The sequence below is a fragment of the Pteronotus mesoamericanus genome, unplaced genomic scaffold (assembly GCF_021234165.1).
Source record: "Pteronotus mesoamericanus isolate MK-2021 breed Mesoamerican mustached bat unplaced genomic scaffold, CSHL_Meso_final scaffold_582, whole genome shotgun sequence".
Taxonomy (NCBI): Eukaryota; Metazoa; Chordata; class Mammalia; order Chiroptera; family Mormoopidae; genus Pteronotus; species Pteronotus mesoamericanus.
The window spans coordinates 194901-207048 of NW_026555323.1; the positions used below are offsets into that span (position 1 = coordinate 194901).

General features: G+C 59.0%; 1 gene segment (V, D, J or C); it reads left to right on the forward strand.

The window, feature by feature from the left end:
* Positions 1-998: 998 nt before the first annotated feature.
* On the forward strand, positions 999-10405 carry LOC129061253 (immunoglobulin heavy constant epsilon-like). The segment is given in 4 exon segments: positions 999-1092; positions 8800-9588; positions 9676-9996; positions 10065-10405. Coding segments are annotated over 4 exon segments (1545 nt in total).
* The last annotated feature ends 1743 nt before the right edge of the window (positions 10406-12148 follow it).

Consider the following 12148-nt stretch of genomic DNA (forward strand, 5'->3'; position numbering starts at 1 on the left):
AAATGCCTCGGGGTGGTGCCCAGCATACCTGATCGCTGGCCTGCCTACTGGGCCCACTCACCCTTCCCACACTAACACAGGAGCCACAACCCCAAGCCCTGAGGTAAGTGCAGGGGCCACAGGAATGCAGCTGTCCACTCGCCAGGCAGGGGCCAGTGTCAGCCTCCAGGACCACTGGTCCCCCCCAGATTGGCCCACCCACTGGGCACACAGCATGCCAGACCTCGGCCCCTTGCTTCCCCAGCCAGCCTGGGTGTCCCAGGGGGCCAAGCAAGTGGCCGCAGCCAGCAAGAACTGTGGGGGCTGGCCACCATTGTCCCCAAGAAGTAACCTGGTGCACCAGAGGCAGGAGCCAGAGGCCTCCGGTGATAGCCACTAGGCCAAAAATGGGTTGCAGAGGTGTGAGGCAGAGCCCTTCTCCCAGGTAAAGAGGTAGTTTCCCTGGTCAGACAGACCTGCCCACAAGGATCTCTCTGAAGCCCACTGGGTATGGATGTAGAACATTTGAACACACATGATGAAGGGCTGGGCTCCACCATGTGCAGAGAGTGTTCATGAACCAATAGAAAGAGGAAAGTGAGCCACAAGTCCCTGGCAGCAAGGAAAAGCCAAGTAGCCAAGAATAGGAAGAACATGTTTCCATAGCTAGAAAAGTGAGGAGGAAACCAGGGCTGGGTCTGAGTGTGCTTGGGGGCACCTCGCCCTGCCTGAGGTGTGGGAGCAGAGGAGAGCATTCTTCAGGTGGGCACTGGCCACAGTGCTCATGGACAAACCGCCAAGCCCTTTGGATGGGAGACTCCATGCTTTCCGATGGCCCTTCACAGAGCCAGGCTCTGGGGGTCTGTCATGGGGTCTCATTGCTGAGCCTTTGAGCACATCCCCTCCCTCCGGCAGTGCACATCATGCTCCCCACCCCACATGTATGTGGTCCTATGGAGCCAGACCCACATATGTCTCTCTCCCTGAAGCCCACAGTTCCTCTGGCCTATCACGTCACCATGACTCCAGAAGATGCCATGGTGAGGGTGCAGCAGGGCCTGGTGGACTCGGCCTGGGACCTGTACACATGGGGGCTGGATGGGGAAGGGATAAGTGGGTCAGAGCATCAGCATGACTTGGAGTTCTATGACCCGCTTGCCTATCCACGTCCTCCAGTCAAAACTCCAGAAGGGTTGGTCTTATGTGTCCCTGTCTGTCTGATTTTGAGGTCCATTTACAGATTTGACAATTCTGAAGAGTAAGAAAGAGCAGAGGATGAGAGGTTTAGGGAGGCCCTCCTCCTGAACTGTAACATATGCACAAATACCATTGTAAAAAGCACGTTGCCCCTGTGCAGACTACCAGACCCAGGGGCCGGGGGCTCAGACACGGCGTGGCTGTTGGCAGACATGTGGTGCACAGGGAGTGCAGCCAGGTCGGGTGCGGGGACATGGGGGAAAGCATGGGAGTGGGGGAAACTGAGCCAGGATGGCTGCTTCGCACCCTGTGGGGTGGGCTGTGGGAGCCCCGCTGGAGGACCGCCTCCACCTGGATGCCACTTGAAGCCGACAGAAACTGGACCCACCGGGCGGGAGGACCTGGAGACGGCCTCAGCCTGGGTAACTCATTTGGAAGTAGGACCTTTGCAGATAAAATTAGCGTAAGGGTCTGAAGATCATACTAGATTTTGGACGGGTCCCAAGTCCAATGATGGGTGGCCTTCAAAGAAGACATGACACACAGAGACACATGAGGCAGGAGGCCACACAAAGACAGAAGCACTGATTGGAGTGGCGTCAGTAGCTTCCAGGTGTCCCTGCAGCCTTCAGAGGGAGCTCAGGCCGGCTCACACCTTGCTGGTGGACTGCTGCCATCCTGAATGGCAGGGGACACGTTCCTGCGGTTCTAAGCCCCGACATTTGAGTCACTCTGTTACCAGAGCCACAAGACACTCCTATAGCTGGTAACAGGGCTCTCCAACTGCTGTAGGCAAAGCCTGAGGGTGAATAGCTGATGACTTTGACTGCATGGAAATCAAGAATTTCTGTGAAATTGCCCTGGGTGCGTATGTAAGTTGGTTGTAGCATCTCCCCAAAGGCCAAGGTTACAGGTTCAATCCCTGGTCAGAGTACATACAGGAGTCAACCAATGAATGCATCAATAAGTGAAACAACACATTAATCTCTCTCTCTCCCCCCTGCTTCCTCTTTCTCTAAAATCAATCAATAAATAAGAATTTCTGTTAAGTGAAGGCCATGGTAAGCAAAGTGATAGGACAGGGATTAACTGGTAAAAAGTCATCACAAATTTAAAAGTAACCAGGGAAAGGCATTTGGAATGAGTGCTTTGCAGAGTCTCAAGGGATCACCAAGAAAGCCTCTAGGAAACATGGTAAAAGCAAAGACAAGGAAGTGCAGATATCTTCCGAGTATGCGAGGAGAACTCAAGCTCCTGAGTGATGGGAGCATTTAAATGAGAACAGGAGATGCTGCTTTCCAGCAATCAGAGCATAGCTCCCTCAGGGGGAAGTTAAGGGCCCTGTGCAGCTCCGCCCTGGGTGGAGTGAGCACACGGCAGGGGGCCTGGGGTGGTTCAGTCGGTCCCAGGAAGGAGATGGGTCCAAGCCAGCCCCTGAGAACAGGCACTCTGTGGAGGGACCAACGCATTTGCGGGGCTGCCTTTGGGGCCTCTACCAAGGTCAACAAAGGGATTAGCTGGTCTCAATGTCCAGGAGAACTCTGGGATCTGGTCCCCAACACGGGTGCCGGGGATGCTGAGCTGAGTCTGGGGGGTCCGAAGGGTGCCGCTGTCCTGTGCGTATGGGTCTGAGAAGAGCTTGCAGCCCTGCTCCCTCCAAGCAGCCCATTGGTCCCTGTTGTCCCCACAGGCCTAACCTTGTGGCCTGGCCTCCAAAGGGGGTTTCAGCTGCTCAGGCTCAAAGCCCACTCAGCCCGTGCTCTCTGGCCAGGCCCTGTCTAACCTCCTGCCATTCTCCATACTAGAGCTCCTTGGACACTTTCTAACCAAGTGGGATCCTGCTCTGGGTCCTCCTTACTTGGCTTGTTAAGGAGCAGGAAACAGTGCACCCTGCCCAGGCTCCCACCTCCAGGATTCACCACATCCTCCAGCACAGGGGGCTGCACTGAAAGCTCCTGTGGACACTGAGCAACACTGCCCGCCAGGGACAGTTGCATCTGGATGAGCAGCAGCTCTGTCCTTGTGTGTGCTGCCCCCACCTTGTGGTGTGCTCCTCGGTCAGCAGGGCTTTCCAGGGCAGTGATAGGAGGGCACGCCTTCCTCCCCCATGCACACGCACACACAGAGGCACGTGTACACATGCATGTCACACAGCTGCATGCACCCACACACACATGCACACACGTGTGCAAACTGAGACACAGGCAAGTGCATGCCATGCCAGTACACATGCCAAGCTTTGGCAGAGATGTGCATGCACATAGGGACATGTGCATGCATGTACATAGTACATACAGTGGTGCACACATGCACATATTTTATGTAACACTGATGTGCACACATGTACACATGTATGCCCATGGAGACACCCACATGTGCATGTCACACAGCTGCATGCGCTCACATGCTGTGCCCAGCCGAGGCACAGCTTGTTCAGATGCAGGTTCTCTCTTGAGTCCCGCAGCACAGGGGCAACAGCGTGGGGTCCCAGCAGGAGGGCCGAGCAGGCTGCAGCATGAGCCTGTGGGGTGGGGGCATCCACCCCCAGTCTTGGACAGAAGGGGCAGGTCAGCGGTGACTCTTCAAGGCTGGAGCAGGGACACAGCCACAGAAAGAAACAGGACAGCACAGTCTGTGTGCCCAGAGGCAAGCTTACCTGAGGGAGCTGTTCTGCTCTGACATCAAAGGACCCCAGCGGTGGCCAAGACTGGAGACAGGGCCCACTTACCACATGCCCCTCTGCCCAGCACCAGCAGCCCAGCACGTGCTGGGACATGAGGATGGAGCCAGGAGGCTGACTCGGGGCTAAGACCCAGGTCCCCGAGACCCACAGCCTAGGGAGAGTGGGCAGGAGTGGCCTGGGGCCAGGGCAGCCCAGGGGAGCCCCCAGCCCTGCATAGTCTCACCTGTGCAGTCTACAAGCCTGGGGCCCCTCACCTGGGCCCACGCTGCTGCCCAGCTGGGGCTCTGCCTGCTCTAGCCTTGTGGTTTCTCTCAGCATCACAGGTTCTTCCAAGGAACTCTGTATTCCCCATTCTGCCGCCCACATGACATCTGTCCCCAGGGCCAAGGGCAGGGTGTGACACAGCAAGACAGAGGGCTCCAGCTGGGTCCTGCTCTGTGCACCTGCTCAGCACACCCAGCCTGGCCTGCTATGCAGCATCCCTGAGTCTTCTCAGGCCACCAGGGATGCCATCCCCACGCAGCCTCCCTGCAAGGGGACCACTGGCCCAAGACTTCCTAGGTCCAGGGGTTGAGGACCTGATGTCTCCCGCTCTGAAGCTCTCATGTCTCCTCCAGCAGTTCCACCAACAAGCAGGGCTGGCATCTCCCATGTGTGGTGCGGGCCTTCAGGGGGTTCTGGGGTCACACACGTCTGCTGCACACGTCCACAACATGAGGAAAGGAACACATCAGTGCACAGTTGGCGGTGGGTTGGCTGCTTCAACATGTCAAGGTCAGATGCCACAGGCACCTCTAGGCCCTTCTGTGGTCCCCACACCCTGGGGGGCCATCTGCAGCAGGGATCCCCCCCCCCAGCTTTCAGTGTTGCAGGGGCCTTGCAGAGCCACCAACCAACCTTGCAGTCATGACAACTTCCCCCATGTCCCTCCAGCCCTCACTGGCCATGCCGCCACTTGCAGCCCTAGTGGGGGCCCAGCTGCAAAAGAGAGATACGGGATCAGAGATGTGTCCAGGGCCCCTAGTGACCTGTAGACTTGCACACACACACCCAGGCCAGCCCTTCACTGTGCGGACATACACAAAGGAGAGCCACATATGGGCAGCAGGCCCTGCATCCACAGCTGCACACGTGGCCCACCAGACCTCCATGCACCAGGCACAATAGCCACAGCCCTTTCTTGCCAGGGAGTGGCAGTGGCCCTGGCATCTACTCCATCCTCAGGACAGTGGGTGACCCCCTTGGGTACTGACAACCTCGGGGAGCTGGTCACGAGCTGGGCGGTGGACGCAGGGCCAAGGCGTGGAGCCTACAGCACTGCGACAAGAGCGTGGGAACCTCACTGAGACGGCCACTCCATCAGCTTCCCGAGAACACAGAGAGAAGGGGCCTCCCAGGGCTGCAGAGGCCCATGGGGGTTCCCACTCCATTTTTAGCGGAGAGCACTGAGACAGAGCTCACCTCCCCGGGCCCCATCATCTGGACATAAAAATAACAACTATGGTTTCTAAAAACCGACTTCTCCTGGGAGCCTATCCAGGGGGCCACAGAGGGCGGGGATGGGCCACGCCAGTCGCCACACCAATCACACACCTGACAAGATCCCAGCCCTCCAGGTGCCCCAGCTCTGGGACTGGTCCAGGCAGCCCTGAGGGCAGGCTGCCGGGCCACTACCAGGACAAGGACACCTCACTAACTGCACGCCCAGCAGGGACTGCGCCTCCTGGTCACAACTCCTCTCAGAGGTGTCTCCCCTGAATGGAGACACAAGGAAGCAAGAGAAAAACCAAAGCCAACCTAGAGAAGACAAGGAGCCAAGACCCTCGGGGAGGACAGGGCTGGGCAGGGCCCAAGACCGAGCATCAGGAATCATGTGTGGACAGTGGGTTTGATGAAGATCTGCCAAGGGGGCAGCCACCAGCCAGAGGAACAGCACAGAGCTAGCTGTCCCTGTGCCAGATGACACCGCAGGCCGGCCTGGGGCCACATCTCCTGGCATGAACTGGGCAGGCCTGACAAAGAGGGGTCTGGGCTGAGCTGGCTTGTGCCAACTGTGGCTTGAGTGCACTTGAGTCATTTAAAGGGGCACCAGGTACCCTTGGCTCTATGGGGCCAGGCTGGTCAATCTGAGCAGGCCTCAGCCATACTGGCCTGTGATGGACTGAGGTGGGCCAGACTGTGCTGAGCTGGGCTCTCCCAGGCTGGGCTGCTTTGTATGCACAGGTCCTAGTCAGGCTGGTCCAACTGTGTAAAGCAGAGGTAGCCTGGACTGGACTGTCCTAGGTTGGCTGGGCTGAGCTGGACACACCTGAGCCAAATGATGCTGACTTGAACTTGGCTGCAGTCCTCTGAGCTGAATGGGAAAGAGTCAGGGGAAGCTGGGCTCAGCAGCATAGGGTCAAGCTAAGGTAGGCTAGGTGGGTGGAATAGGCCACCTTGGCCTACCTCGGCACAGCTGCGTGAGACGGGGCTCTTCTTTGCTCAGCGTGACATACCTGGGCAAGGCTGAGCTGACCTGGGCTGAGCTGAGCTGAGCTGAGCTGCAGTGACATGGATTGAACTGGGCTGAAATAGGCTGAGCTGACCTGGGCTGAATAGAGCTGAGCTGAACTCAGATGAACTCAGCTAGACTGGTTTGAACTGGGCAAGCTGGAATAAACTGGACTGAAATGGGCTGAGCTGAAGTGGGCAGAGTTGACCTGACTGGGCTGAGCTGAGCTGAGCAGAGCTGAACTGGAATTAACTGGGCTGAACTGAGCTGAGCTGGGCTTGGCTGAGCTGAGCTCAACTGGGCTGAGCTGAGCTAATCTGTAATTAACTGGGCTGAGCTGAGCTAAACTGAGCGAATCTGGAATTAACTGGGCTGAACTGGGCTGAGATGAAGTGGGCAGAACTGAGCTGACTAGGCTGAGTTTACCTGGGTCAAGCTGGAATTAACTATGCAGTACTGAGCTGAGCTGGTCTGAGTTGAACAGGGCTGATCTGAGCTGAGCTGAAGTGGACTGGCTGAGCTGAGCTGTAATGAACTGGGTTGAACTGGGCTGGGCTGGCTGGGCTGAGCTGAGCTGAACTGGAATTAACTGGGCTGAGCTGCACTGAGCTGACCTGAGCAAATCTGGAATTCACTGGGCTGAGCTGGGCTGGGATGAGCTGGAATGACCTGGGCTGAACTAGGCTGAGCTGAGCTCGGCATGGCTGAGCTGAAATTCACTGGGCAGTACTGAGCTGAGCTGGGCTGGATTGAATGGAGCTGAGCTGAACTAAACTGTACTGATCTGAGCTGAGCTGGAATGAACAGGGTTGACCTGGGCTGGGCTCACTGAGCTAAGCTGACTTGGGCAGAGTTGAGCTGAACCTGGCTGAGCTGAGCTGGGTTGAGCTGAACTAGAATTAACTGGCCTCAGCTGAAGTGGACAAAACTGAGCTAAATGGGCTGAGCTGACTGGGCCGAGCTGGAATGCACTGGGCAGAACTGAGCTGAGCTGGCCTGGATTGAACAGGGCTGAGCTGAGCTAAAGTGGGCTGCCCTGAGCTGAGCAGAAATGAACTGGGTTGAAGTGGGCTGGGCTGGCTGGGCTGGCTGAGCTGAGCTGAACTGGAATTAACTGGGCTGAACTGGGATGAACAGGGCTGAGGTGAGATGAGCTGAATAAGGCACAGCTGAGCTGACTGGGCTGAGTTGAGCTGAACGGGAATGAACTGGCTTGAACTAGGCTGGGCTGGGCTGGGCTGGGCTGGGCTGGGCTGAGCTTGGTTGGACTGAACTGGGCTGAGCTGAGCTGAGGTGGGTTGGGCTGAACTGGACTAAGGTGGACTAAACTGTGCTGAGCTGTGCAGAACTGGACTCAGCCTGGTCAAGAAGGGTGGTGCTGTTTTTTGAGTCCCCTTTGACCCAACTTAGTTTTCCTAAAATTGAGTTCAACTCACTGAGGAAGCTGTCCTTGGCTGGCAGGTTGAAATGAGCAGCGTCAGAGCAATTTGGTTTTGTTTTGTGGACTGAGAGCAGATGATACTCAGAGCTAGAAATGCCCTCTTCCGGGCTGACCTGGATGAGGATGGCCATCATGGGCTCTGTAGAGCTGGGCTGGATGGAAACAGGCTGGGCTGGGCTGAGCTGGCAGCACAGAGCCTGGTGGGGTTGCTGGTGCCAGCTGTCCTGATGCGGTGCCATCGGGACCACAGGAGCCGAGTGGAGCATGGTGGGCACATCTGGGGCAGGGCAGGATGGGCTGAGGCCCAAGGTTCCCAGGCCAGGGAGGAGCTTGCAGGGTCGCCCACTTGGGGAGGACTGCCAGTGGGCTCTGAGGGACACTGCCACCTCTCCATGGAACCTGGGCTGGGCTCCCTTGGGGGTCAGCAGGGAGGGGAGAGCACCAGGGAAGCCTGGCTGGTCAGTGACAACTGGGGTGAAGGGGTGCCCACAGTTGCTGGGAGCAAAGCCTGTGAGTGGCAGGTGCGGTGGGGAAAGGGACACATTCATGATTCCTGGGACATTGGGGCCTTGGGACCACAGGCCCTAATAGGAGGGCCTAGGGTGGGGGCAGAGGGGCCTCCCTGGGGGCCTCAGGCTCCCTCCTCCCCTGTGGGGGACTGTGGGCTCTGAGCCTCAGCCTGGAGAGATGGCTGCTGCTGGTGCTGCCTGAGAGCCCGTGTCCAGGCCACTAGAGCACAGGGTGGGGCCCTGACCAATGGTGGGGCAGCACCAGCTTCCAGCAGGGGCTCAAGGCTCACAGGGCGTGTTGAGGAGGAATGAGCCCAAAATGAGCCTGGGCTGTCCTGTCCCCAGGGCTGGAGCTGGAGCCTGACTCCAAAGCTCTATGCAAAAGAACACCCAGGCTCTGCACCTCAGCCCACTCTCCCAGGCTCCCCGGGGCCTCAGGAGAGGATATCCCAGGTCAGAGGTGAACCAGCATTGACCTGGTCCTGGTTCCATCCCACAGCCCCCACGCAGGGCCCGTCCGTCTTCCCCCTGGTCCCCTGCCCCAGCAGCATTGGCGAGGCGAGCGCCCCTGTGGCCCTGGGCTGCCTGGTCAAAGACTACAACCCGGAGCCCGTGAACGTGACCTGGGATGCGGGGTCCCTGGAAATAAACATCACAACCCTCCCTGCCACCATCGACTTGACCTCCGGCCTCTACACCACCTCCAGCCACGTGACCACTGCCTCAGACGAGTGGGCCACACAGGAGTTCACCTGCACCGTGGAGCACGCCGAGTCTGCCCCTGTGAAAGTGACCATGGGCCGGAAGGAAGGTGGGCCCAACTGCCACCACGGGCTGCCGTCAGGGGACCAGGGGCAGGCTGGTGGGGTGGTGCGTCACACCCGGAGCACTCGGGCCCTGGGCTGGGAGGTAGGGTTCAGACGCTCAGAGAGGTCAACGTCAGGCTCGCCACCTGTGCCCCCAGTGTGCTATGACAACGTCACTCAGCCCACCATGAAGCTGTACCACTCCTCCTGCGACCCCAGTGGCAACACCTATGCCATCATCCAGCTCCTGTGCCTCATCACCAACGTCACCCCAGGTGACATCAAGGTCACCTGGCTGGTGGACGGGCAGAAGACCAAGGGCATGTACGTGCACACCGACACCCCCAAGCAGGAGGGCAGCCTGTCCTCCATCTTCAGCCAGCTCAACATCACCCAGGGCGAGTGGGTGTCCGGGAAAACCTACACCTGCCAGGTCCACTATCAAGGCTGCACCTTTAAGGAACATGCCCTCAACTGCGCAGGTACAGCACCCCCATGCAAACACCCCAACACTCAGGGCTGAGAGGGGCCCGGCATGGCCTCATAGAGCCCCTCCCTGCACACCACAGAGTCCGAGCCCCGTGGCGTGAGCGTCTACCTGATCCCGCCCAGCCCCCTCGACCTCTACGTCCACAAGTCATCCAAGATCACCTGCCTGGTGGTGGACCTGGCCAGCGAGGAGGGCATGGACCTGCAGTGGTCCCGGGAGAGTGGGGGCCCTGTCAAAGACACCGAAACCAAAATCGAACGCCAGTTCAACTTGACTTACACTGTCACGTCCACCCTGCCAGTGAAGACCGATGACTGGGACAAGGGTGAGACCTACACATGCAAGCTGAACCACCCACACCTGCCCCAAAAAATAGTGCGCACCATCGCCAAGGCCAAAGGTCAGCCTCAGAAGGGGGGTGGGGTGGGCCCCCGCCACAGCCTGGGCTGACACCACACCTGTCCACAGGTGAACGTGCTGTCCCTGAGGTCTACGTGTTCCTGCCACCCGAGGAGGAGCAGAAGACTAAGCACATGGTCACCCTCACCTGCCTGATCCAGAACTTCTTCCCGGCCGACATCTCGGTCCAGTGGCTACATGACGGCTCCCTGATCCAGACAGACCAGCACGTCACCACGTGGCCCCTCGAGGTCAACAGCTCCAGCCACACCTTCTCTGTCATCAGCCGCCTGAAGGTCAGCCGGGCAGACTGGGAGAAGAGGATCCAATTCACCTGCCAGGTGGTCCACGAGGCACTGGAAGGCTCTCGGACCCTCAAGAAATCAGTGTCCAAAGCCCCTGGTAATTGATGCTCTCCCCCCACTCCTCCTCAGGCTCCACCCATCCTGCTGGGACAGGGAGGGCGCCGGCCAGCCCCTCTGCTCAGTGTTGTCAATAAATATCCAGTGCCTGTGCGGAGCCCTGGCTGCGCATTCTTGGGGGTGGGCAGGGCTGGAGGCAAGGGTGTTTAGGCCCAAGGAAAGGATGCCCAGGAAGGGGCTGAGAGGGGTGGGGCCTTGCTGAGATGTGGCTTAGTCCACATCCCCGTTAGCATCAGGGGTCCCCCCGCCACCCCACTGTGGATCCTGCCCACTCAGCGCAGTCCTGACACCAGAGGGTGTTTTGCGGGGAGGGACGATGGAGGCCCCAGCTCAGCCCACAGCAGCTGCCTCTCAGAGGGCCTCGAAGGCCTTGCTCTCTACCCTGGGCTTCTGTTGACCCCACTGGACACAGACAAGCTCCCCAGCCCCAGGTCCAGCTGCACTCACAGGCCCTTCCGCGGGAAGTGACAGGCTGAACGAGGTGCCCGCACAGACACCAGCACACAGGGGCCCAGACAGCCCCACCCTCCAGTCCCCCGGCCAGCACGGCCTGAGCACGTGTGGGCAGGGACGGCCCAAACCCTCCCACACCAACGCCAAGCTCCCCCCACTCTGACCCTCGCTTCAGTCCCCCACAGATTGACCCCAGGGAAGGGCCTGGCCCTCACACGCACACTCCATGAGGCTCCCAGGTGGCCACACCCTCCGTGCCAACCCTGCACCCACAACAGTGCCAGCCCCCCCCAACCGCAGTGCCCACGTGGCAGACGCATCAGACGTACACTCTTGGGGAGCCTCCCTCGACCCACCTCTTCCCAGGCCATCCCTCGGCCCTTCCTCCCCACCACACCTGGGCCATGGGGTGCCAAGATGGTCGTGGAAAGGCCCCCACCACAAGCTGGGAGTCCAGCAGTCTACGCAGTGCCTCCTCCTGTGTCCCCAGCCTCCCCAGTCAAACCCTCTTTGGTAGTAAGCCCCACAGACAGACAGACAGACACCAACACAGACACAGACACACAAAGACACACAGGCATACAGACATACATGGTCCTAGACACGCACATGGGCGCAATACACACTCACTAACACAGACAGGCATACATGGACACCTACACAGGTGACAAGCATGGACACAGACCCTGGGACACATAGTCACATATGGATAAAAACAGCTACAAAAGACACACACTGACACACATAGGCACACACACAGGGCATTCACTCTCCCAGGACATGGGCTCTCCCGCACCCCGGAGCAGACTCTTGGCCCCATCCCATGGCCTGGGGCCTGCAGGGATCAGGGTCAGAGACCAGGCCCACCCCAAGCCCCAAGCTCATGTCCATGTCCTTCCCCCAGACCCCACACTCTGTCCTACACATGCGCATGCACACACACACATTGTCAAGCACAAAAGCCCCCAAGGAATCCTGCATGGAAAGCAGCAAGTGCTAGCCTATGGTGCAAAGACACAACCCAGAGGAACCCAGCCGGTGCGCTCCATGCAAAGCCTGGCACCTGCACACTGGGGTGCCTCACTCCTCAGAGAGGGGACAGAGGGCAGCACTGGGGCCAGCTCAGAGCCAGAGGCAGCTGCAGGCTCCCAGGGCCAGGCCAGCCCCTGAAGTGAGGGCCAGTGTCTGAGGGGCTCAGACTCTCCTGGGGGCTCCGGGCGGCCAACACATGTGCCATTTGGAGGGGTCACCAGACCGGCAAGTGAGAAGCTGAGTCAG